The sequence below is a fragment of the Pelodiscus sinensis genome, chromosome 1, assembly GCF_049634645.1.
Source record: "Pelodiscus sinensis isolate JC-2024 chromosome 1, ASM4963464v1, whole genome shotgun sequence".
Taxonomy (NCBI): Eukaryota; Metazoa; Chordata; order Testudines; family Trionychidae; genus Pelodiscus; species Pelodiscus sinensis.
In genome coordinates, this window is record NC_134711.1 from 87,806,212 (window position 1) to 87,834,078 (window position 27,867).

Genomic DNA, 27,867 nt, shown 5'->3' on the forward strand with positions numbered 1-27,867 from the left:
CTTTTGTCCTGGTCTCAAAGATAATTTTTTAAATCAACAGCTCCCCACTCTTCCTCAATCCCAAGTCTTCTGAAAAGGTAAAGCAGTTGATCTCCAAGTCACTAACTCACTTCAAGCTTTTAGCGTTTTTAGAAAGCAGACTCTTTGACGCACTCCAGGAATACCATGACTAACACACTTTGTATTCTCAAATTCTTCTGTGTGCTAGCAGGTTAGGAAACAGTGATGGTCTATGAATAACTGCCTGTATTACTCCACCTTCAACCACTCCTTGATTTGTTAATATAGGAAACCTGGCAATGTAGGAAACATTGTAATGGGTTGCAGACCTCATGCATGGATGGAGAATGGGGATTAATACCTCTCTCTACCTCCCGCTGCCTGCCTACCCTTTCCCCCCATACTCTGTTAGGATTCTCCACAGACTGCTTTTATTATCACTAGCTTGGAGAAGTATGTGGGCCATAATTCTGCATAAAGATGTAATATTCATATGTGTTCACACTTAATTACTCAGAAAATCCCTCCCCTTCGAAAATTTTTTTTTGCAAAGTTTGTTCAAATAAGCACCTTCCTGGCCTACTTTACACTGATCTACAGATGAGCTTCAAAGTCTTATATTCAGCATAAAAACTCCTTTTTTGTGTGTGGGACAAACTTCCTGGTTCAAGAAAAATGAAAAGGCTTAGTCTGTTTTCAGATGTGTTCATTCTCACTAAGGGTATGTCTACACTTGAAGCCTAATTCGAACTAGGGTTGCAAATGTAGGCATTCGGAATTGCATATCAAGCCCGGGATTTAAATATCCCGCGCTTGATTTGCATCTTCCCGGCCGGGCACCTTTTTTTTTTAAATTTACAAGGCCGAAGTAACGGCCCGCGTCTACACAAACTACCTGTTATTCCTCCTGCAATGAGGTTTAACAGGTAGTTCGAACTAGGGCTTTATTTCAAATGCCCGTTTCACTGCCACGTGTAGACGCGGGCAGTTACTTCAGGCTTGTAAATTAAAAAGGCGCCCGGTCGGGAAGATGCAAATCAAGTGCGGGATATTTAAATCCCGGGCTTGATTTGCAATTCTGAATGCCTACATTTGCAGCCCTAGTTCGAATTAGGTTGCAAGTGTAGACATACCCTATGTGCTTTGAAGGCTTATGTATTCTGGACCTCTCTGCTCTAAATATTGTATTCTTAGATTATTTCATGTAGAATTGATATCTCTTCTAACAAAGGATTTGCACCTCTGGAGAACTGGTCTCCTTAAGGCGTATTTCCATTTTTATCAGCAACATTTTTTCCACCTTACTCGGACTGAATCCTTAAGATACCGGGGATATTAACACGTAACCAGTACCCGAGGAGCAGTCCATGGCCCGCTGTTGGAAGTTGAAGCAGCTCTGCTGGCCCCATGTAGGGCTGGAAGCAGCTGGGCAGGAGCAGCTTCTGTCTGGGGTGGGAGAGGGAGGCCTCACTTGCTCCTGTTTAATCAGTTAACTGGTTAAATTTAAAATTTAACTGGTTAACTAACTAAATTGAATTCTCCATCCCTATAAGATACAGAGCATCTCCTACCATGTAGCTCTGAACCCAGTAAAAAAAACTGAAGAACTTATTGCTTTCATTTGCAGCAATTGCAAAAGAATCCCCATAGGCAGGCCTTTTACATGATCTTTCCTGGAGTAGGCAAGATATGACTCAGTCCACGGACCCACCTGCCAGGACACTCAAGCACGCAACAGCCACTGTTTTAAATGCAGGGCTGCTCTGTGTGCCTCTCTGCTCTGGAGGGAGAGGGAGGCTTCATGTGATCTTCCTGCCTCCAGTCCAATCCTCAGCTTCTATTGGCTGGAAACAAACAGCCAATAGGAGCTGAGAGATTGGCCAGAGGGATGAGAACAGTGCAAGTCTCTCACCCCTCCCAAAGGTGAAAGCCACATGGAGGGAGCAGCCTGTGTTTTCAAGTAGTCTGGGGCTGCATCAGGCAGGGAGCCCACCCTGCCTTGGGGGTGCTGCAAGGCTCCTGTCTGGGAGATGCTTAAGTAAGTGCCTCCCAGCCAAAGCCTGTCTCTAGCACCCAGCCCTTCCCCCAGGTCACGATCCAAACCCTTTGCCCCAGGGCACAACTTCCTTCCAGACCCTGTATCCCTTCCTATACCCTCCCCCAGGCCAGAATCCTCTCCTGCGCCTAAAACAGAGTATTTTGGGTTCTGTCAAAGACATCCTACAAACAGAGGGTAGAAGCATTAAGCATATTCTAACACTATAAAGTCAATAGCCAGTATGCCAGGAGCAGTGTTCCCTCTAATTTTTTCCATCCATGTATGGAATACATTTTATTCTACACACTGAGATGTGGATGGGCACCTCCAGTAGAAACATATGATAACAGCTATGGGAAATCTGTTCAGATGCAGTCCAGCAGATTAATCTCTTGGATGGCAGTCCTAGCACTCACTTTATAGGAATCGCTGTCTGAGAGTGAGTATGTTTCTAGTAAATGACCTTACATGCAGACAAGGTGGTTTTCAGACTTATTTCTGATTTTGCCCTACAAAGACACTTTCTGCATAATATGCATAAACACACTATCAAACATTCAAAAAAATAATAATGGACCCAAATTATCATGAGACCTTTAACTGTCTTCTATTTTTGAACCTTTAGAATTCATATCTTCGAGGTTTTTGTCCCCCAGTGAGGAGGGAGCAATTTTTTTGGTATGGAAGCAGAGGTTCTTGCATAATCAAATGATTCCGAGAACAGGAGCTCTTAAGTAAAATAAAAAATAAAACCCCACAAAGTGTTGCTAGTCTCATGACAAAATCTTGAAAGATGGCAACATTTTAGATAGCTATCCTCATATAAATGGTGTCACCGTACATCAGATGTGTTCTTGCTTTGTTTTACTTGTTCCCAAATCAGATAATAAGTACCTCTGCTTCTGTTTTCCTCTTGTTAGAGCAATGGATCTCTAAAATTTACATCACCCTCCATATTTTTGGAAGGGAGTTTGTGCACTTCTGTCTATTTCCCATAACTCAGTGGTCCCCAACGCAGTGCCCGTGGGCACCATGGTGCCCGCCAGGGCATTTGTGTGCCCACTTAGTGACCAGGGCCAGCCCGAACCATCCTTGCGCCCTGGGCGCGCAGCGCACATACGCGGCCCCAGGCACGGTGCCGTCCCCAGATGTACGGCGCGTGCACGGGCACCCGGCAGCCCCAAAAGGATGGGGACCACTGCCATAACTACTGCTTAGAGTGATGGATCCTGCTATGGAGAAAGGTTAAAACTAGTTTCCTTACCTGTAATTTCATGTTCTCGTATATAGGATTTGCTGTTCTGGCCAGACAGGTTATTATGGGAGATTCTGTTCATCTGTCATGGAATTAAACTGGAAAGAGTGAATGTTAATAACAAAATACTGCATATTTAAATCTTATCTTTTTTTTAAATTTCTTCAATTCAAATGAGTACTGACATGCTTCTCTAACCTTTTTTTCTCCATAACTTTAAAATAGAGAAGGATGAATAATGTTTTTTGTATTCATCTGGCAATTTCAGAAGATCAAAAACAAATTGTTGCTAATTGAATAGAAAGCAATTTTGAATTTAGTTTCAACTTGATTTTTTTTTCAATTTTCCAATCAGTGTTTCAGTGCTGTTGAAACGTTTCATTTTGTTCCAGAAAACTTTTAGACTTTCAAGCATTTTGACAAAAGCATAGTAAAGGATTCATAAAATAGCCTGAGAAGGAACCTCCCTTGTAAGATTTAGATTAGTGATTAAGGCACTCATCTGGGATGTGAGACCAGAGTTCAGTTTGCTGCTCTGCCTGAACTAGGAATCCCACATCAGCTCTCTTCATTCGGCAGAGTGGACAGTTGAACTCCAGACTCCCACATCCTGGACAGTTCAACTTCAGACTCTCACGTCCTATGTGAGTATACCCTAAGTACTGATCTAAAAATTATAAGGGAGGCTCCTCTGGCTGTTTTGTGAATTCTTTCCTATGCTTTTGTCAAAATGCCTGAAAGTATAAACAAGTTTTTGGGGACAAAACATTTTGTTTTGGCATTACTGAAATGTCTGGTTTGCTTGATCAATATATTTATGTATAGTTCTGGTCAATCTAAAACTACTTTTTTCAATGAATAAACTCTTTATCTGGAAATCTTACCCAGTTCTACTTTGAAAACCACTGCATGGATCAGACAACCATCTTTATGCCAGCAGGAGAAGCTAGCATTCTAGGAATTAGGGAGAAGAGGAGGAAGAGAAACTTTTTTTGTGTACTCTGGTTCTAGGAACATTGGAAGTAAGACAATACAGGCAGTCCCCGGGTTACGTACAAGATAGGGACTGTAGGTTTGTTCTTAAGTTGAATCTGTATGTAAGTCGGAACTGGCGTCAGCCGCTGCTGAAACTGATCAGTTTCAACCGCGGCTGAATCTGGATGCCAGTTCTGACTTACATACGGATTCAACTTAAGAAACCCAGGGGTCCCCAAGTCAGCTGCTGCTGAAACTGATCAGCGGCTGATTCCAGGAAGCCTGGGGCAGAGCAACTCTGCCTCGGGCTTCCTGTAGTCAGCCACTGGTCAGTTTCAGCAGTGGCTGACTTGGGGACGCCTGGGGCAGAGCAGCTGGGGTGCTGCTGGGTTGCTCCAGTAGCGCGGCTCCTCCGCGCTACTGGAGCAACCCAGCAGCACCCCAGCTGCTCTGCCCCAGGCGTCCTGATTCAGCCGCTGCTGAAACTGACCAGCAGTGGCTGAATCAGGACGCCTGGGGCAGAGCAGCTGGGGTTCTGCCGGGTTGGTCGGGAGCGGTGCTGCGGGACCAACCCAGCAGCCCCCAGCTGCTCTGCCCCAGGGGTAGGCAAGAAAAGCCTGGTCTGCTGGGGGGAGGGGGGCACTAGCTGCACCCCCCCCTCCCCTCCAAGCAGACCAGAGGGACAGGAGCAAAGTCGCAGAGCACGCCCGCAGCGGGACAGCCCAAGCGCGCCTGGGCTGTCCCGCTGTGGGCGTGCTCCAAGGCTTTGCTCCTGTCCCCCTGGTCTGCTGGGGGGGTCCAGCAAAGCCGCTGGACCCCCACAGCAGACCAGGGACACCAGAGCAAAGCCGCCACCTGGGCGGCTTTGCTCGTTTGCCCGGGAGCAAAGGCGCCCAAGCGGCGGCTTTGCTCGGGTGTCCCTGGTCTGCTGGGGGGGTCCAGTGGCTTTGCTGGACCCCCCCCAGCAGACCAGGGGGACAGGAGCAAAGCTGCCCATGCGGGCGGAGTCCCGCCGCCTGGGCAGCTTTGCTCCGGGGCAAACGAGCAAAGCCGCCCAGGCGGCGGGACTCCCGCCGCCTGGGCGGCTTTGCTCGGGTGTCCCTGGTCTGCTGAGGGGGTCCAGCTGCTTTGCTGGACCCCCCCCCCCCCAGCAGACCAGGGGGACAGGAGCAAAGCCGCCCAGGCAGGGGGAGTCCCGCTGCCTGGGCGGCTTTGCTCGTTTGCCCCGGAGCAGACCAGGGGGACAGGAGCAAAGCCGCCCAGGCGGGGGGAGTCCCGCTGCCTGGGCAGCTTTGCTCCGGGGCAAACGAGCATAATATAGATCATGTATAAAAGACTCAGAGGGGTAGCCATGTTAGTCAAACTTCAAAAAAGCGTAGTCCTGTAGCACCTTAGACGAACAAAATATGTTTATAAGTTTTTATATATATATATATATATATATATATATATATATAAAAATAATCATTAGCTTTTGAGGTCAAAACCCACTTCCTAAGATGAGTGGAGGGGAAAAAAAGGGGAACCTCCAAATTTATAACGAAGGGAGAAGGGGAGGAGGAAAAAACCTGTCAATTGTAGTGCCAGTGCTAATGAGGCTAATTGAGTGGGCTGTAAGTGTTACAACTAGCTTTTGATGTCATTTGGTGTTGAATATAGGGGTCCATCCAGTTCATGTCTTTGCTCAAGCCATGAGAGATACTGTCAAATTTGCATAGGAAAGCAAGTCCCCAGTGTGTGTGTCTAGTTGGTTTCTAAAATTTCAATGGGGTAGGTGGGTGGAAGGTTCATCAGTATATTCAGAAGTGTGCACACTTCAGAGGTTGCATGTGTGCCTGTTGTATTACTTCAACAAGCAACTTTGCATATACACACAGATTAATATATTAATCATAATACATGTATTTCATAAAATATATTATATTTTCCAAAATATTGGTGTATAGTTGAATGATAAAAAGGTGAAAATTAGAAAAAATATTTTGAAAAACCTCTTTTTTTAAAAAAAAATTGGTTTAAACCGAAAATGAAGGGCTGACACAAGTTATAAATATATATTCAGGAAATTATTAAAATGTTTGAAGCAAAAACTTATCCTTGAAACTGAGGAAATTCACTGATGTTCCTTTGCCATAATCTCAACTCTACCATGTTACCATTGACCATACTTCCCTATCAAATACTCAAGCAGCCAAGCAACAAAACTACTGTTTACAAGTTGTAAATTGTTTACAGTTGTCTTGTAAATTGCTATCCAATATCTTCAGTACCAGCCTGCTGGTCCAAGTTTTAAATGAAGAACACAGAGGGAAACTGCCTGCCACCTGCTGTATTAGAGGCAGCAATGTGGGGTAGCAGGTAGGGAGCCTTTCTGGAGGCAGCAGCATGAGTGGTAGGGGGCTCCCAGGGAGTGCAGTGGTGCGGGCCCTGCCCCCAGGGGAACACTGAGTAACTGTAACCCAGAGGTGGTGGTGGGGAACTTAAGGCCCGGAGGCCAGATGTGGCCCCTGACTTGCCTGGCCCTGGCCCTGGAGATTCAGGGCTCCCCTGAAGCTTTGGGAGCCCAATGTGGTGCTCCAGCCTCCCCTCCCTCTCCGCCCCCCTCCCGCCCTTGCACCTCTGTGGAACTGGAGTGTAAAAAAAATCTATTAGCCTAGGCCACCACCTCAATTTGAAGCCATGGGGTTTTTTTTTTCTTCTCACTTGTGTGCGGCCCTTGATCCAAAAAGGTCCCCACCACATGCAACCATTAAAAATTGTTGCAGTTACATAGTTATTAAAATAAATTATTTTTAACATCTCTATAATTGAGTGCACTTCATAAAAGCCTCCCTTTCATTTGTAGAAATGGTACTCCAGCATGAGTGCCTTTCTTTCTTACTGCCACAGTGGAAGACAAAGTTCAATGCCTCAGATACCAACCCATTTAAAACTTAATAGGAAGGGCACCTTTAAAGTCTCCCAGAAACTTGTTGGGAAGCAGTGGTGTTCCTGGAAGTATTGATGTTTATATGCTGCTTCATCATGGCTGTCTCATCATATGACCGTCTGCATTGTGCACTACTTCCAGTTTCTGAAGTCTTTTTGCAACCCCTGTGGTGTCCATTTTTGCACCAGTCTTGTTTCAAGGTAGCAAAGAAATCAATGATGCCTTGGTCTGTAACGAACAAACAAACAAAAAAAACAAAAAACAAAAACCCCAAACCTTGTAGTCTAGACATAGCCTCAGCTATAGCAGAACTGTTCGGACACCATGAACTTAAGAGTGAGATTAAGTGGCCTTTTTTGAAAAACTTCACCTGCGTCTAGACTGCTGCCGTACTCTTTCAAAATTAAATAAAAAACACGGCGGTTTTTTCGACTGCAGTAAACCTCATTTTATGAGGAAGAATGCTTTTTCCCGAAAGAGAGCATCCAGATTGCCTGGGTACTCTTTCAAAAAAGCGGATCGCTTTTTCAAAAAAGTTGTTGCTGTCTAGATAATCTTTCAAAAGAAGCTTTTTCTAAAGATTCTTTCGAAAAAGCTTCTTTCAAAAGAAGCGTGTAGTCTAGACATACCCTGACTAAATAGCTACATGTAGCTATTGGCTAGTGTGTTGGATACCACGGCTCTAACTAGATCCAAATTATTTAAAAATACCTTTTTAGCTACAGCTGTTAGGATTCAGGGCTGCTTTTGGAATTTTATCATTCCAAAAGTGAATTTGGGGTACAAATGGTTGATGCTGTCCTTATCCAGGAGTACCTGTACTCGTCTTTCAGTTGCTATTCCCAGCACACCATCAATGCTTCAGTCTTGTTTTAATTATTACTCATCAGGCTGGTACTACTCTGTTCTATCTTCATAAGACTTTGATTTTATTCATTTCATTGCTCCAGCTGGATCTTACGTGATTGAAAAGCTGAGTATACTGAATTCAATGCAGTCCATATTCCCCTATTAACTCTGATGGTCTCATGTTCATTTTACATAGAATGGGTGGTAAAACTGTTTCTTGAAAGAGCCTACATGTAGGATCTCTTAATACAGATGAATAGTTATCTAAAACTTGATTGGCTTGGAACTAGGACATTTGGAGGGCTCAAGAAATTGCCGTTTAATCTGCTTCAACTTGCTGATCTTTCCAGAAAAATTGATAGTTTGATACACATTGGTAGGCTGTCATTTCTGAGGCAAGAGCTCCATCACAGGATCATTTGTTCTTAAGGAAGTTTTTTCCCATATGGATATGTTGATAGACCCCAATTGCCATTGCTAGTGAAGGACTTCCATCCAACTTTCAATGAGACTTAACAGATACTGTGGTGGAGGTGAAGAACTTTTATTTTGTCTCTTGCATTTTTAGTACGTGACTACAAATATTCCATAAATTTGCAGTCCGATTCAAATGGGGAATTCCAGTGCTGCAGCCAGTCTGTGCTATACCTTCTCTATAAAATATCATGACTTTTAAGGGAGAGATTAAGAGGACATTTTAAGGTCACTAGATCACTGATAGATGGCAAGAGGTTGTTACACAGACCCAACCTTTCAGTAGTAGTCTGAATGAAAATAATATTACTTTAGAGCAGTCGTGGCCTACTTTAGAGCAGTCGTGGCACCCCGAAAGTGCAGCTTGTGAAACCGCCACCTGCGGCTTGTGTAGCTGCCCCTGTAAATGGCTCCCTATGCTCTCCAGGGCAGGGGAGCTGTCCAGCGCAGCCATTCAAAATGGCGTCTTCAAGATGGCGGCGGATAGTGGGAGCCTGATGTGGCCAAAAAGCCTTTAACTGCATTTGTTAACAAGGCAGTCCTTCTCTTCCTCTCCCTCCCCCCCCCCCCCCCCCCCCCCCACGTGGCTGGGGGCTTCTTTTCTTTCTTTTGTTGGAGGGAGAGGGACCTTTTCCTCCCTGGCTCTTTGTACTATATTCACAGCTATTTTGGCTCTTTGCCTATAACGGGTTGGCCACCCTTGCTTTGGAGCCATCTTGATGCATGGACTACCACAACATATTCTCTGCCTCTGTGGGAAAAGATGTCATGACCTCAAATCACAGGTGAAAGGTCTGTCCTAATAATGTCTTGCTCAGTCTACAGTCCCATTCCAAATACTTATCTGAACTGTATCCAGATCTGTCAACTGATTGGTAATCAAATATTTATAGTCCCCTGATACTCATGGCCCCGACCTGATCTTGTGCTGTAGTCATTAACTTGATTGAAATTACCAAACATTAAAAATAGTGGGTAGTCCTGTGTCACTTTGGAGATGAACAAAAATATAAATATATATATATCATGAGCTTCTGTGGGCAAAACCTACTCCTCCAGATGAGCTGGAAGAGCTCCAGCTTCCCACTCATCTGAAGCAGCAGGTTTTGCCCACAAAAGCTCATGATAGAATGTACATTTTTGTTAAGTCTCAAAGGTGCCACAGTACTACTCATTGTTTTTAAAGTTACAGACTAACATGGTTACCCTTCTGACACTTATCAGACATTGGCAGTCTTGGGGTCTAAGCACAGTGAAGAATCTTCAGTCAGTTCAGTGAAGACCTCTTGGGTGTTTGAGTGACCAATGTATCAATATTAACTCCATTCCAAGACACAAAAATCAGATGGACACTTATAGCTCTCAAAAAACTTTAAAAAACAATAATGGTCCTGTGGAACCTTAGAGACTATATGAGTTGAATTCAACCTCAATGCCTCTTGCTCCATATTTGTCTTCCGAAGAAGTGGGCTTTGCCTTCAAAAGCTCATGATATTATCTGTACGCTTTTTTGGTTAGTCTCTAAGGTGCTATAGGACTGTTAAGTTTTTTTTAGTTACAGATTAACATGGCTGTTACTCTGAGATTTAAAGCTATAATTAAGGCTGTAGTGAATGTGGCTACAAGAAATTCAGCCATACCTCCCGCCCGACTTCCCTGTGTCTCGTGCTGCACGGTATACTTGGCTGAAGTCTGCTAACACTAACAACTATGTCATCTAGCCAGGCTTTGCTTATGTCTGCAAAGTTTGGTATAAGAATTTTAAATTCGAATATTTTTATGTCCAAAACTTGGTTTTTGATACATTAGAACATTAAAGCTAATAACTTGAAGTATAATTAGTAATTTTCCTTCTACTCTAATCCTCTGTTTCTTAATTGGAAACATTTCAGGTTTACTTTAATCACTCTCTCATGCATGTCATATTTCAGAACTTATGGCAATATCTTCATAGTGGGTATATTGCTGCACATCACCAATATGAAGGAAAGTTTCATGTATGCACCTGAAAGTAGGGAACTCTAATATGCTGAAAAATTAATAGTTCCCTTTAAAACCTGAGGTTTTAACTCTTAAATTATAATTTACCAAGTTCTAATTTCAACAGTGCTTTAGATGCAATGTGTAATGCTTTCAGAGGCTGCAAGACAAGCACTTTCTAATGTTGATTAATTACATTTGTTATCAGTTAACAGCATGCTTGTCCTGTGTAGCAGTTGTAGGCAAAACGCTAGTCTTCTGTTTAGCTCAATAATTAAATGAAATCCTAAAGAAAAAATACCTTGGATTAACCAGATGATTATGAAAAGAACTAAAACTTGGGGATTTTTAAGCTAACCAATGTTAATAGTTCTTTACTTCTCCGCAAACATTTTAAAATGTTAAATTTAAACATACTTTTCACTGAGCTGTTGGAGGCTGTTGTCTTAAATGTTTACCTTTGTGAATGATTTGTAATGCCAGTAATTTCTGAATCTTTGGCAGTACATTGGTATCTTGTTCCAGTGAAATTGTCTTAGTCACATGATACTTGACTTCTAAATTAACCCATTTTATTGCAGTGTTTATTTTTTAAAAATGTTTTGAGCTAATATTTGATAATTTGGTTGTAAAATCACTATTAACCCACAGCAGTCACTTATTTCTAGTCTCTGACCATATTCAAGTTTCCATGCATACTGACAATTACAAGCATGAGGTGACTTCTTAGGAGGATGGACACTGCCAACAAGCAGTTTAAAACTTACAAATTATTGTATTTTCTCCGATACTTTTAATAGTTTATTAATTAAACATTTCTCATTGTTATCTTAGGTTGTTGATTTAAGTAAAACCCTACTAATTTTGTTTAAAAAAAGTTATGAGGTATAAGTTAAATAATGAAAATGTTAGTTAGCTATATTTGTTGTTGCTTTAGTCTTTTCACATGAGGGAAAATCAGACATACATTTGCAGAGTCTTATTTTGCATAATAATATGGTATTTTGGGGGATGCTTTTTTCTTTTTTCAATATGAACCAATTGGATTGTGTTTCTTACCTACTTGCAAACTCACGGATAGCTGATTTTCACTTGAAACAAAATTTAATTGCTAGTGGTTATACCTTTATGGGCACACTTAAATTCTGTATTTCTTGCAGGTGTTTTCTCTATAATATTAAATACGTAGTGGCTCAATCCATTTCATGTTCTACCTCATTCTTTTGCCTCTTCCTCTTCGTGTGTAGCATTTTATGTTCACTTCCGTTTTTAATTTCTCAGTCTTAATTCATGCATTTAGACGGCTGGTTTGTCTTTACTCCTCATCACCAAAATTTTCTGAGGGAAGGGGAGATTGATCCCAACTTTTTAGTTAAGCTGTCCAGGATTGCTTTTTAAACAATGCTTCACTATAATTAAGCTTAAATTGCAGCATTTTCAAGGATGATTAAGACTAAAATACCTTCTAGTGTGTTCCAATAACTGTCACTGCAGATTCTGTTACTCAGCTAAAAACAGTGTTGCAGTGACTTGCACCTTTTAAATTGTTTAGCTAAGTAGAGGATCTCAGTTACTTCAATCTTCTTCATGGACTTTGGTTAGTAAATGGGTTAAATTACGGTGGGAAATGAGAGTTCTCAGAACATATAGCATGAATTGGGTCTGACTTAATGCTAGTCATTTGTCTGTTTTTACGTCCTCTTACACCTGCATGCTGTAATAATTCCAAATGCCACACTGTATTTGTAGCAATACTGAAATAACCTGTAGTAGTACTAAAATAATCTATCTGAAATTCCATACAGAAAAATGATTCACTTTCCAATAGCTTACAGTTGAAAAAGTCATGCAAACTTCACTTCGGGAATATTTGTCCTACAGATTAAGCTATACCTCTGCTTCTCCAACCCCAAATAATCATTTGTCTGTTTTCAGAGGATGGATCTTGGAGAATGTCTGAAGGTGCATGACCTGGCATTAAGAGCAGATTATGAAATTGCATCCAAGGAGCAAGATTTTTTCTTTGAGCTTGATGTATGTTTTTTTCATTTAAATATACTACTTTTCTTGCAACTGAGTACACATGTACAATGGATATAAAGTGCTGAGTATATAGAGGATGTAAACTTTGTCCACAAAACTATAGTTGATGGATTTGAAAGGTAGGGCTCTTGCATGATTACAATGATGGTGACATATCAATAGCAAAGTTACCAGTCTATATTGCTAGTCGGTGACAAGAATTGAGCATTGTCCATGGCTGATCAGTTAACAGTCTCCATATCTGTTATCCCCATATCTCTGGATATCATCAGGCGGTTGCTATCCAATTCCTATCTTAGAATTCATTATTGTTCATTACAGTGCATAAATAGCAAATCATAAATAACTCTTGAGGGGAATTTTGCTCCAAAAATAAAAATTCAGTGCACCATATTTTAAAATTGTGTATATTTTGTCAAAATAACACAATCATGCTAATTTCAATTATTTTGGTAATTTATTTCAAAAGACTTGTTAATGAGTATGTCTATAACAATACAGACAACAAAAAAAATCAAGAAATTTTTTTTGACTAATAGTTTCCTTACTACAGTAAAACCTGTGCTATCCGGAACTTAAGCATACGGAAAACTATAGAAACGAGCAAACTTCTGACACCGGGAGGGGGGAAAAAAAATGGAAACTGGCCCTTTAAGTCGTGGGCTGCTCCTTGGATGAGCATGCAGCACTTACCTGGGGGAGGAGTGAATGGCAGCTGGAAGCAAGCAGCAAGCATCTCGGCTCACCCTGCAGCTCCTGGCACCCTTGTCAGGCTAGTCCATCTCTTCTCCCCCCCCCCCCCCCCCCCCGACTCCCACACCCCCTGGCAGGCTGCTCCTGCCATCTCCATCCCCCTGGCTTCCGCCCCCCCCCCCCCCCCCCCCCAAGCAGGCCACATTCTGGCTCCCGCATGCCCTCCCCCCCCGATAACCAGAATTTTTAGGTTACCGGTATACCCTAATCCCCCGGTGTGCTAGATAGCACAGGTTTTACTATATACATGTAATTCTTAGTTTCTATTATATGCCTCAGAATTATGAACTGGTCAAACACACTTTATTTGGAACCAGAAGATGCAGTCGAGTAGCAACAACACCTGCCTACTAAAATGTATTTTCTGCAAAGAAATTAAAAAAATCTGGACAGGGACGTGAGTTCTGAATGTGCATAGTGACCCAGAATTCCTCCAGGAGTAACACATTCGTGCTTTGAGGAGAGGCTTTAGAGTGCTATTTTTGTCCACAACATTAAAAATTTATTTTTCTCTTGCATCTGGGGTAACAGATTGTATACAATGACGGTGGTCATATGTGCTTTGAATAGTCATATTGTGCGATCCCTTAGTCTAATATTCACTAGTAATAAAGATATGGTTTTAGCCCATGCTAAACTAATCCATGTTAGTTAACTAATTTAGAATCCCAATGATGAAGCATTTTGAGTTGTAATCCATATTGGCTGGTCGAGGTAAAACTCGAGATTGCACTATAAGTTACACGTGGGCTAAAAAGATCCTTTTTTCCTAATGATGAGAACCTAAAATAAGTTTATTTGGTATTTCCCAAACACTCAGCTATGGCTTTGTCTAGAGGGCTTTGCTTGTTCTTTCTGGCCATGATGGTCTTTTCATATTTTAGGCAATGGATCACCTGCAGTCATTCATTGCTGATTGTGACAGAAGAACTGAAGTGGCGAAGAAAAGACTAGCAGAAACCCAAGAAGAGATCAGTGCTGAAGTTGCAGCTAAAGTAAGCATTTACAACTGGTTCCTATCATACAACTTAAGGGAATACATCTAATTGGGGTGATTTTCCTTAATCAGGAAACAACCATTTCTTATTTAGCCCAAGTGCACTTGAGGGGAACTCAGATGAGACTACCCATTAGTGAAATTCAAATAATTTTTAAAAGGAAGGAAATTTAGGCTTTGATAGGCCACCCAAACAGTGGATTTTGGTGTGAGCAAGAGAAATTGCCTCTCCTCCCTGAATGTTTTTCATATTTCCCAAACTTTTTACCAACATGACCCAATTGCATTTTGTCTATTTTGCAACCCACCATTACACCCTCAACCCTGATCCTGGATTGATGTATGTGGAAATTTAGAGGTGTGATCTCTAAACTTTTAAGGACGCTCCCCTTCTCTCCCTGCCAATCTGAGCCTGGGGTGGCCAGGAGTAAAGGGGCTGAGACTGAGGGGTGGATCTGAGGTTAGAGCTGGGAACAGAGTTGCAGCCATAGGCTGGGGGTTGGAGCAGAGAAACAGCTGGTCCTGTCACTGGTGTGGAGCTTTGCCATGGTTGGGATCCAGGCTTTGTATTGGGAAAGGACTGCAGCTGGGGGTGGGACGAGCAGAGCTGGGGACTGGACACTGCTTGTTCCTTGTAGGGATGTAAGCAACTAATCGACTACCCAATAAGCAAAAGCTTATTGGATGGTCAGTTAGCGCCCTCCCTCCCCTGCAGCTGCCTCTATCACAAAGAGGCAGCAAGGGAGAGAAGAGGAGGGGGTGCTGCGGGGAGCTGGCTTAAAAGCCTGTTCCCTCCAGCTCCATGGGACAGGCCAGGGACGCAGCAGGAGCTCTTGTGCATTTCAAAGATTGAAACGCCGCGTGGAGCCTAGAGCCAGTGGGGAGTCCCCGCTGACCCCAGGCTTCATGTAGGCACTTCTGCTTTGAAATGTACAAGAGCCCCTTGCTGCAGTTTAAGCCCATTGCTTCTTGTTCTATCCTCAGAGGCCAAGATGAACAAGTTTTCTTCCTCCTCCTTATGACACCCTTTTAGATACCTGAAAACTGCTATCATGTCCCCCCTCAATCTTTTCTTTTCCAAACTTAAACCCAATTCTTTCAGCCTTCCTTCATAGGTCATGTTCTCTAGACCTTTAATCATTCTTGTTGCTCTTCTCTGGACCCTCTCCAATTTCTCCACATTTTTCTTGAAATGCAGTGCCCAGAACTGGACACAATCCTCCAAGTGAGGCCTAACCAGCGCAAAATAGAGCGGAAGAATGACTTCTCGTGTCTTGCTCACAACACACCTGTAATGTACTTTTGGTCTAACACAGTATGGCCGCTCTTATGTCTGTAGACTAGGCTCCAGTGGTAGCTTAATCTGGCCTTGGATGTGATTACTTATCTTGATACTTTCCTGCAACCCTTTTGTGATTTGGGACCAATGGCTTGCAAAACACTAACTAAAATGAGAGGGAAGAACAGGGAGATGACTGGTCATCCACTTCTTTTCAGGAAACTTCAGTCTGTGGTGGAGCATGCCTTCAAAAAGAAGTAACTGTCTTTTGCCTAGAATCTCAGCAGTTGAGAGAGCTTAGTAGTTAATGCAGTCTCATCTAATTTTTGTAACTGTAAAATTCCAGTCTCCTTCCAGTGAGTGCATGCACATGTTGGGAGAAATAGATATGTTAATTTTACAAACGTATTTATTTATCGAATAGAGAGCAATGACCTTACAATTTTTGCATTGTGGAGCATTTCTAAACAGACTTATGGTCTTAAAGTGGAGCATAACTAGAGACAAAGCAAGTAGAGTGAAGGTAACCCTTTCAGCAGCAATGAGTCTTGCATCATAAATTATCATAATGAAAATCCCGGAGGCAGCTATAGAAATATCATAACCTGAAAATTTAATAACTTGTGAATATGCAGGGGAGATTTTCTGCTCTGGAATATACTTGTTGGAGAATACAGGGTAGGTGGGGCTTACAGTACTTGTTCAGTTAAAGATACCTTTGATCTACATATGTCTATTGACATTGCCTTAGAGGTTTTTTATATAGCAATGACTTTAGATTTTAATCCCAACAAACACAATCTAGCTTCTCTGTGAGAAACCAATTCTAACACACCTGAAAGCTTGCCAGTATTGAGCTCCCCTTGTTTTCCAAGGCTGAACGAGTTCATGAATTGAATGAAGAAATTGGGAAGCTGTTGGCCAAAGTAGAACAGTTGGGAGCTGATGGAAATGTGGAGGAATCCCAGAAAGTAATGGATGAAGTGGAGAAAGCCCGGGCAAAGAAGAGAGAAGCAGAGGTAATTGTGTTGTATTTATTTCTGTGAATTCATTGACACTTCATTTCAGATGTTTTTTAGGTTCTTCAACCATATTTCTCTGGACATTTTGGATTAAAATGTTGAGCATTCATTGGAAAATGTTAAACTTATTTTTCATGACAGAATGGAAATAGAGTGTCTTTAACTTGAACTTTTATGTAAAAGGGGTTTTTCTTTTGGAGGTGTGTATTTTGGTATCTAAAATATTTTTGGACATTAAAAAATAACTTAAATCTTGTCAGCATCTATATACTGTACAATTTCTTAAAATCATGAGCACTTTAATTTTGATTGAGGGTATGAAACAATCGATTATAACTTTGCACAGGGTTAGATGGTCTAGATCTAGCTGAATATTTTCACTATTTTGTTGTTCAGTCCACTGGGGTATCTGCTGGTATTCCCATGATCTTATAAAATAAAACTTTTTTTAGGTAGTCCTGCACTATTTCAAATGCATTTATTTCCACAATGAGTCTTTTGTTTGATTTGAACTATGTTGGGCTGTTCAGTTTCTATGGATACTGCATTTGGTTCTATTGTTGTTAGACCCATTAGTGTCCTGGCCAGTATTGCTAAGATGACTAGCTTTAAGCCTTATGCATCATGATTTGCACTGAGACTTTTTCAGCAATGTGCAACTCAGATAACACAAACTGGAGCTTTCAAAAGGCTCTTTTCACTGAAAGCTATTTCCATGTCATGTTTCTGCTTTCTATCTGAATCATTTTGATGCTTGAGCAACTTAAAATAACTGCAAATAGTTTTTAACAGATGTGTGACTTTGTTCTTTTACCCAGCTGTTCTCATATACTCAAATGGCCATACAAATTTTGCTCAATTAAAAAGAACCCTTCAGTAAGAGATCAAGACTGGAAATATGATTTTTAGGTGATTTTTTTCAGGATTCTGTTATTTTAAACATTCACATTGGAAGCCACTGCAATCTTCATAGGGTTTGCTGCTAATATTTACTAGCTATGTTGAATTCTCAAAAAAATGGCCCAGTTCCTCCAAAGTCACCTACTGTGGGATAGAGATTAAAGAACAGGTCCATTTTCTTTTGTTTTTATTGGGAAAGCAAAATGAATTGTCCATGGCCCTGTTTTTTGGAATTAGTGTCCAAATAATGTGTATCTAAAAATAATGTTATTTTTGTGCTTTTAAAGGGGGCATTTGATTTATACCTTCCGTGAGTAAAATAGACCTAATATAGTATCTTGAATTATTGTGACTTTTAATTAACAAGTACTCTTGAACGTCCTTAATCCGGCAACCTTGAGAAACATAGTTTGCCAGATTAAAGAATTTCCTGGGCCAGGGAGGGAGTGAGGGATATGGGGGTGGTAGGGTGCTTATCTGGTACTCTGTTTCCTGCCACTCCCAGACACTGTGGGGGTGGCAGGGAAAAGTCTCTGGCAGAGCACATCACTGTGCTGCTGTCCCCCCAGCTGGGTAAGAAGAAGGAGTGGCAGTTTTTCAGGTTCCATACCATGGGTGTTCCTGAATTAGGGGCACCTGGAGTACAGAGGTTATAGTATTTAACCCTGATTTTGGGTGTTGCTTCTGGTAAAAAAATTCTTGTGTTCATATTTTAACGTATTAAAGAATAAGAAGCTCTTAAAATGTCTTTTCCCTCCAGGAAGTGTACAGGAATTCAATGCCTGCCTCCAGCTTTCAGCAGCAGAAGCTCCGCGTCTGTGAAGTGTGTTCTGCCTATCTTGGTCTTCATGATAATGACAGACGGCTTGCTGACCACTTTGGGGGAAAACTGCACTTAGGGTTTATTGAAATAAGGGAGAAACTTGAGGAGCTAAGGGTAAATCAGTCTTACTTTATTTTTTTTTCTTTCTCTTCTACTGATTACTTAATGATTTATGAGAAGATTTTAATGGATGCTCTTTATTGTGTGTGAATGTATTCATCTTGTATTTTTAAACTTTTGAAGTAGGCCCATTTAACAGGTTCACAAGAGTGGTAAGTTAAAGATAATTAAAGATAATAAAAGGACAGTTCTATAAATTGATCTGGATTACTTGGTATGGTAGATTCATTTGAAGAACGTGCATTTTAATGCAGTCAAATGCAAGATTATTCATCTCAGAGCAAAGAATGTAATTCAGAAGAAGGAACGGTATCCTGGAAGGCAGTGACACTGAAAAGGGCTTGATGGCCATGGTGGATAATTAAATGGACATGAATTGTTGATATGATACTATGGCTAACTGGGGTAATGCTGTTCTTGGATGTAGAAGCCAGGGAAACATTGAGTAGGGATAGAGGCGATATTTCTTCACTGCTCAACATGACCAGGATCATTACTGGAATATAGTTTCCAGTTCTAATATCCATGTTTCAGAAAAGATGTTGAAAAATTGGACATGATCCAACAAAGATCTGAAAGAAGCTCAGACTGTATAATGTATCCATAAAACAGTTAACAGGAGACTTGATTACCCCTAGAGATGTTGGTGGTAGAGAACTGTTCAGTTTAGCAGACAAAGGCACAGTAAGATCCAGTGCCTGCAAGCTGAAGTTAGATAAATTCAAACTAGAAATATGATGCACATTTTTAACACTCGCTTAACCGTTGAAATAACTTCTGTAGGGATGTGGTGGTTTCTCCATCACTTGAAATTTTTAAGGCTGAATTAAATGGCAAAAACTTAAATACAGAGTTAAGACTTTTTTGTAATAGCCTCATCCCTTCCATAATGTCAACTTGAGAGAACTTTTCTGAAAACTAGAAAGTAGAGGTAAGGTAGAAGCCCACACAGCCTTTTCCCTCTTTTTAGTGATGCTCCAGAACACACAATCATGATCTCAGCATTTTTCTTCAGTGGTCAGGTTCTGCCTGCACCCATACTATATTCAAACACTGGTCCTGCTCCCCCAGCAGAAAACTGCACTTATAATATTTAACAACCTTTTACATACCCTTTTACAATCCCTTCACATGTACACACAGGATGCAGCCTAAAACGATGGTTTCTCCAACACATCATTAAATCCACAAATATCTCTCATAATGACAGTATCCATAGGAAGAAGGCTTCAGTCCCCTACTACTGACACAACCTACAAAATTATATATTGAAGTGGTACAGACTAGAACCCCTAGGTACATATGTGTGCCTCCTTTTCTTTGATAACTCAAATGAGGGCATTGACACAGATTGTCTCATCACAGTCACAGCTCTTTCAAGCTGCTTCAGTTTATTCCTCCACCATTCAAAACAGCTTTATTTGACATCATGAATGCAGCTGGTATAAAGTCAATAATTCCTAATGGCATTTGTTAGCTCAAAGAAAACAGAGGTAAGGTGTGAGAGCATGTTCCCTGACTATATTGGGGGTTTCAGAAGTCTGATTTTGCAGAACTCAACATTCTAAAAGGGCTTGAGCTATCATGCCACCTTAACTTGGTGTTAATGAAGTCTTTTGCCATTTAATTTCCTAGCTTTTTAAACAAATAATTGTTCGTTGGTAAAAGTTTGTGATTGTTTAGCTTTTGTAGCTATCGTCTAGGTTTGCAGTTGATATGCTGTTGTGACTTATGACAGATCTACATTACAGCCTAAAGTCATCTTAAGTTACACAATTCCAGCTATGTAAATAATGTAGCTGGAGTCAATGTGCCTTAAAGCGAGTTTTGGTGCCATCTCCACAGTTGGAGGTCAACAGGAGAAATGCGCTGTCAGCCGACGGTCAGGGCAGTGTGTGCGTGTGTGTTACACCCAAGTCTTCAACTGCTGAGACACACAGTCTCGTTGCAGTGGGCAGCCTAGGAGGCTGGAGGGCGCCCCGAAAATATAGTTTAACGTCTGTGAGTTTACTGCTAGGACCGGGGTCCCGTCGCAGAGAGCAGCCAACAGACTCTCAGACGCCCCGAGTTTATAGGAAGAGCTTATTACACCTTAGATTTCAGCTGCTAGAATTCATAATTCCTTCGCAGCGGGCAGCCTTGGGGAAAGACTGAAAGGTGCCCAGTGGATTGTGCCACCTGGGTGTGACACAAATCCAAACGCCCAAGTTCTCCCTATATCTGTCCCTAATGACCGGCTGAAGTTCTTTTAAATTGTGCTTGGTTCTATTACAGCAACTGAAGGAGTCAGGTTAAAGCTTAAACAGTTACAGGTTTATTGAGGAAGCTTATAAATCATATGGTTGCAATGGCTATTGTTCTATTTCTTAACTACTAGCAAAATATAGATCTTAAAAATGGTTACAAAGAAGATAAAGATAGAAAAATAGAAATAATGGTACCAAGTAACAGCTTACTCTTTCTATGTGTACACTTAAGACAGAGGACCACATCCAGGTACAATTTTTACCCCCTTCTGTGCCTCTCGACTCCAGCATGTCAGGCCAGGGCCGGTCCCTCAATTCCTAGGAAAGACGAAAATACGAGGTGGGCGTCCCCATAGAACCTCGGGAGGTCAAACACCTAACCCGACCAGCAGGTAGAGGGTAGAATGACACAAAGTGAGTGTGTGCTGGGCCCATCTTATATACCCATGGGGTCACGTATTTCTCTTTCTTGTCTTTCATGCCAAATGGGGCTGGTCTGTCTTCTGTGAGACCAGTTCTTACAAGGGAGTTGTGAACTTAATTTACACTTGTAAGAGAGAATTGAGATGATTAAATTGGAAGTACTGGGCATTCTTTTCTCAGTGGGGGATTCCTCTCCCAGGGACTGTGTGTTCGTATCAACATAGGTGCCAGCCGGGCACACTCACATATCCTGATCTTGCATTAAAGCAGATCAAAGCTTGATGGCTATGCTGATTGCCTTAATCGCTCGCTCTCTCCACATATCTGTTTTTTTTAGCTTCTCAGGATCAGATGAGCCAGCATAGACTATGCTGATTTTACTGCTCCTTCTCTGCCCTGTATGCTTCAGAGAGGCAAATAAGATGGATGAGATGGGGTGTTGGTCTGTCTGCTACATGCGCACACCAACTTCCCCTACTCTTCACAACTGCAAGGAGTAATGCCACAATTAATGAGGGTGTCCTCAGCATTCGATATAGTGGGTCTTTACTAGACTCACTAAATTGAACACTGGAAGATCACTCCCGTGGAGATCAACACTGCAGCAGTTGAAGACTAGTCATCAGCAGATCAACTTTTATATACAGTAAAACTCCATTAGTCTGGCATCCAACGCTTCGGCACTCCTGATGGTCCGGCACCATCAGGAACCCGGAAGTGCTCGGGGCAGCCGGACAATTGCAGCTGCTCTGCACCCGGCTTTCCCGATTCAGCCCTGCTGAAACTGACCAGCAGCTGAATCGGGGAAGCCAGGGGCAGAGCAGCTGGGGTGCTGCCGGGTTGGTCCTGTAGCGCCGCCCCTCAGCGCTGCGGGACCAACCCGGCAGCACCCCAGATGCTCTGCCGCAGGCGTCCCTGATTCAGCCACTGCTGAAACTGACCAGCAGTGGCTGAATCGGGGACGCCTGGGGCAGAGCCAGACTATCGGAAGGGGGGCCATGAGGGGTCTGGGGTGGCATCCCCCCTACCCCACCCCAGACCCCTCATAGCCCCACCTTCTGATAGTCCGTCATATCTGATAATCCGGCACACTCTGGGTCCTAAAGATGCCGGATTATCGGAAGTTTACTGTACAGGCAGTCCCCGGGTTACGTACAAGATAGGGACTATAGGTTTGTTCTTAAGTTGAATTTGTATGTAAGTCGGAACTGGCTCCAGATTCAGCTGCTGCCACTGAAACCGACCAGGGGCTGACTACAGGAAGCCAGAGGCAGAGTTGCTCTGCCCCCAGCTTCCTGGAATCAGCCTGATCAGTTTCAACAGCTGCTGAATCTGGAGCCTGGGACAGAACAGCTGGGGTGCTGTCCGGCAGGTTCCCACAGGACCAACCCGGCAGCACCCCAGCTGCTCTACCCGAGGCGTCCTGCAACAAAAGCCTGGTCTGCTGGGGGGCAGCGCGCACTAGCTGCGCACCCTCCCCCCCCAGCAGACCAGGGAGACCCAAGAAAAGCCTGCACAGGCGGAGGGACCCCGCTGCCCGTGCGGCTTTGCTCCTGTCTCCCTAGTCTGCTGGGGGGGTCCAGCAAAGACGCTGGACCCCCCCAGCAGACCAGGGACACCCGAGCAAAGCTGCCGCCTGGGCGGCTTTGCTCGTTTGCCTGGGAGCAAAGCCGCCCAGGCAGCAGGACCCCCGCCTCCTGGGTGGCTTTCCTCCTGTCCCCCGGTCTGCTGGGAGGGTCCAGCAAAGCCGCTGGACCCCCCCAGCAGACCAGGGACACCCGAGCAAAGCTGCCGCCTGGGCGGCTTTGCTAGTTTGCCCGGGAGCAAAGCCGCCCAGGCGGCAGGGGTCCTGCTGCCTGGGCGGCTTTGCTCCCGGGCAAACGAGCAAAGGCGCCCAGGCGGCGGCTTTGCTCGGGTGTCCCTGGTCTGCTGGGGGGGGTCCAGCGGCTTTGCTGGACCCCCCCAGCAGACCAGGGAGACCGGGAGAAGCTTTTCTTGCCCCAGAGGACACAGGCGGCGACTCGCCGCCTATGAGCTCTGGGGTGAGAAAAGCCCCGTTCGTAAGTGCGGATCCGACGTAAGTCGGGGACTGCCTGTAGTGCTTTTCATCAGTGGTTCTCAAAGATCTTTTAAATTGTTACAGCCATTTTACTGATGGGGGAAACTGAAGGGGAGTGACTTTCTCAAGCTTACCCAACAGGCTAGTAACAGCATTAGGAAAAGTCCTAGTTCACTGATCTTTCCACTAAGTCACACAATTGCTGTGTGGCATCTAATTGCTTCTCCCCTTCTGCACATTTTGTTATAGTGGAATGGTGAAAATGGTCATGCTTTGAAATGTTTGCCATGTGTAATTGCGAACTGGGCCAATGAGAAATCTCTTCCACAGTCTGTCCCAAAGCTTTGACAGTTTTATTATATGGTTGTTAGTGACTTAGATACACAAATCTTCTCTTGAGTACTCATTCTCCCTCTTCTCTTGCCATTCCCCACAAAATGTAGCATCTCCATTACCACTGATTCCAGTTGCTTTTCCCATTCTATTAAGCCATTAGTTAGCCCTGTAGAAGTTTTAAACATGTAAGAAATTGCTTTTTGCGGTTTCCTGTTCTGTGCTGCTGTGTACACTTTTCCAGAAGGTTTAAGTAGCCCAAGTTGAATACTGAGCTGGCTTCCGCACTACCACCTGAGACTTCTGCCTGCTAGGTATTCCCCTCTATACTCCAGGGCCATCCAGTTTTCCCTTCTTCCAGAGCAGGCCAGTTCTCTCACTCAGAGATAATGTTTATCTTAAATATTCATTTTCTGGATTTCAGATGTTTAAATGTGTTGCTTTCAGTCTCCCTACCCTACATCCCATCTCAGATGAAGGGGCAGGAAGGAGCAGTCCTCCAGACCCTATAATACGCAGCAAGAAGGAACGGGTTGGGACTCCCTGAGGTCCCAGCACACACACAGATGGAGAATTAAAAGCTGATAAACCTCCATACTGGGGATGTGAACAAGTAGTTGAATAGTCAGCTTTGAAGTAGTCGACTTTAAAAATTCAGAGTGACAACGAGGATAGGGAGGCTTGTGCTGAGAGACCCACCGGACCAGCTGCTGCTGCTCTGTCCCTTTCAGAATGCAGAATTGCAGTGGTGGGGGAGGGCTATCCTGAGACCTTGCTGGGGACCAGAGACTGAGTCTTTTCATGCCAGCTTCTCTCTGTCCCTTTAAGAGTGCAGAGTGGTACCCGGGAGTTGTTAAGACCCAGCGTGAGCCGGAAGTGAGCACTTTAAGTGCCGTTCCTTAATGACTAGTCAAGTCGTTGATGGAAATTCCATCGACTATTCAACTAGCAAATCAATTGCTGCTTAACATCCCTACTCCATACCACCTGTCCTCTATCATGTCTTTTCTAAATGAGATTTTCTAACCTAACTAGAAATTGTGGGCTTGATGCAAGAAATACTGAGTGAAATTCTGTCCTGTGTTAATGTGAGTAGTAGGATTATATGATCATAACAGTCCTTTCTGGCCTTGAAAATCTATGAATTATGGTTTGGCAATTCAGCAAGGCATGTAAGCTTGTGCTTAAGAGACCCATTGATTTTGCTAGGAATGAAGCAGAAGTGTTCCTGAATTAAAGCCCAAATGCAGAAAATGCTTTTGTTAGGATCATAAATAAAAAGAACTAGTGGATCCAGAGTGTTGTGTTGTGTTGGGCTGTGTGTGATACATATGAGGGAAAGGCATTAATGCAAATAGCTTTTAAAACAAGAATAGTTCTTTGAGTGCTTGCTTATTTCAATTCCATTCTAGGGGTGTGTGCACTCATGCACCTTTGCTGGAGATACTTGCATTTGCGGTATCCATAGGACCAGCTGTGGTGCCCTATGGCATGCTGCACTCATAGTGCTGTATATCCAGTGCTGCCAGCCCTGTTTCCTCTTAGTTCTTCTTATCGTCATTGGTGGTCAGTTGGACACCCTCTATCCCTTGTTTCACAAGCACTTGTACTTCTAGTTGTAAATAGCTCTGTTCGTTAGTTGGTGTTCATCTGTGGCTCTGAGCAGAGAAGTTGTCCCAGGAGGAAGAATTTTTGTCCTCGGATGCAGAGGGAATGCGACATACAATCTGTGTCCAGCTTCAGAGCCAGGTTGGTCTGAAATGCCCAAGTTCTGGGTGCTTTTGCGTAGTGTACCCTTGGGCACTGCTCTCCTCCTGTCACCAGTAACCATTGCGGGTGCCAAACAAGCCGAAGATGACATCACTGAGTAAGCCAGATAAAGGTATTCTGGGCAAAGGACCCTGTTTAGACTTTTTGCTCATTCTCTACTCACAAATGGGCCTGCCCTGGGGAGTTAATCCCCTGAAAAGACCTGACTCTAGGGAGGGAGCAGTAAAAGGTCCAAGTCAACGGCTCATTTGATGACCTCTCAGCACCTGCAAAGCCAGGAGAGCTCCCACTGCAGTCAGCACTACATTTGGCAATGGAACTGGCTATGGCTCCTAAGGGCAAGCCTGCCTGCAAGGCCTTACACAAGACAAGTGAGCACCACTAGTCTCTGGAACCAAGACGGAGCCCTAAGTTGCCCCATTCTTGGTCGCCACATCAGCTCAGGTCTCTGGCCCATAGTTATCAATCATCAGTACTGCATTCTCAATTCCCGTCCTTTCCCAAGGATCACCTAGACTGGGGCTACTCAACCTCGGAAACCCTGGGGGTACAATGATACAGCACAGGCCGAGGGCCGCAACTTAAGTGTGGTTGCATGTACATCCCTAAGGGCTAGAAACACCAACACCCTGTACCAGTCTCTTCCAGCAAGCCTGTCTGTTTGTCTTTCAGTGCTTACCCTGCCTGGGAGACACCTCACGATTGTGGAGCATGTTCACAGTGGAGGCCCATATTCAAAAGATCCCACTTGTGGGCTGTGTTGAATACCCCAATCTAGACCAGGGCTACTCAACTTCGGAAGCTCTGGAGGCCACAATGATACTCAAAGCACATGCCAAGGGCCGCAACTTAAGTGTGGCTGCATATACATGCAAATATATATGCAAATAGCTTCTTTCACAGTGATGGGCATGAATATAAAAACTAAGACAAGACTACACAACATACAGGCTCCATTTAAGTCAATTCTGCTGATATTAATAAAATATAATATTTACCTGATTTCCACCCATATGACAGCGCTTTTAATGAGCAATGACAGTCCAGGAATTTAACTACTAAAACGCATATCAACAGAAGACCCATTATATTGACTACTTTCTTGATTCAGCTCCCGGCCACATGTTGAGCCCCACGTAAACCCAAGCTTCACTGCAGGCCACAAACAAACGGGCCACGGATGACCTGCGGGCCACATGCTGAATAGCCCTGATGTAGGCAGGCTCCTCTGCACCAATCCTCATCCTGTCGCCAAGTGCTAAGACTTCCAAGGCTGCTTCCTGATATGATGCCATTCACTCTACTCCCCACATCAGTCAGAACGTTCTTATCCAGTAAGAATACTCCCTGCACTGGGCATTGGTGGCAACCGTTTGCTACCAGACTAAGTGGTAATGGTCTCACTAGGGTCACCAGAGGGCAATGATGCCTCTGTTTCAGAGGCACTGTTCAGTCCCTCACATAGACAGCAACAGGCCTGAGCTCTGGCGTACGTGTCAGTGACTCCAGTGCCAGCTTGGCAGCAGTGGTCTTATTGGAATATTTGGGAGTGGAGGGGTTGTCACCATTGCCCCACTTCTGTCAGCACTCAGTTGCCACATCAGGCTGAAATTACCTGTGGCTGTGTTGGCCATGGGTTCAGTGCAGGATACTTCAGTGGCTATCATGGGTGAGGAGCCAATGCTCACCCCCAAGGCTACCCTCCCTGGCATGTGAGGACACCATCAGATCTCGCCTAATGATTCAGTCCCTTTCCCCCTCCTCCTCTGTGGATGAAATGGTGGCGGGCACCTCAGGCTAGCCCGCTGGACAACTTCAAATCACATCAGTCGCTGCTCCATATGGTAGCTTTGGACTTGGGCCTCAAGTCAGAGGAGATAGAAGAGCAGATGGACACATTAAACAGTGTGTTCTCAGCATTCACCGTGACCTTTGTCACACTCCCAGTGCACAAGGGAATCCTGAATATTCCCAAGTGCATCTGGCAAAACTCTATCCTCTCACCCCTGTCTGAGGCCGGAGAAAATGTACTTCATCCCCACACAAGAGTTTGAGTACTTACCCACCTGCCACTGGGATCAAGTTGTTGCAGTTGTTTGTCACAGAAAGGATGAAAGATTACCAAGTATTTGCTCAAAGAATATTATCATGGCTCATGGCTTGTATTCACTACAGCTATGAGCTAGCAAAAGTGCCCCTACTGCTGATAGTGACAGCTGACTTGACTAGGGTACTGGTATTCTTGGCAGACTTCCCCTCACTCAGGTGCCAGTCCAAGACATTTGTCAGGCTGTGACCCAGTTGTCCATCCATGAATTTGTTTCACATTATATGTGGACCTAGCAAGCTTGAAATGACACTGACTTCAGCAAAGCAGTGCTTCAATCTGCAAGTCTGTAAACTCCAAGCCTACCTTCCAGGATTCTGTTATTAGAGAGTCACCTATAATGTAATCGATAAGAGCAAGCACTCAAAGAGCTACTTAACTTTCATAACTAATGGTTCTTTGAGATCCATTCCATTACTCTCCTATCTATTCTTTAGAGTTATCAAGAAAGAACTGGGATAGAACCTGTGGTGCCTGATAAGTGCTGTGCTT

At 43.6% G+C, this 27,867-nt stretch overlaps 1 protein-coding gene across 5 annotated transcripts in view; it reads left to right on the plus strand.

Annotated features, from left to right (window-relative positions):
- The window catches only part of LOC102463405 (putative RNA-binding protein Luc7-like 2), a 75,028-nt gene that overhangs the window by 37,195 nt on the left and 9,966 nt on the right, over positions 1 to 27,867 (plus strand). For all 5 annotated transcript variants that reach the window (XM_014575832.3, XM_075935401.1, XM_075935393.1 and 2 more), the window contains 4 exons: positions 12,436 to 12,534; positions 14,181 to 14,291; positions 16,448 to 16,591; positions 18,255 to 18,431. In XM_014575832.3, the coding sequence (XP_014431318.1) occupies positions 12,436 to 12,534; positions 14,181 to 14,291; positions 16,448 to 16,591; positions 18,255 to 18,431 (531 nt within the window). The remainder of the gene's footprint in view (positions 1 to 12,435; positions 12,535 to 14,180; positions 14,292 to 16,447; positions 16,592 to 18,254; positions 18,432 to 27,867) is intronic.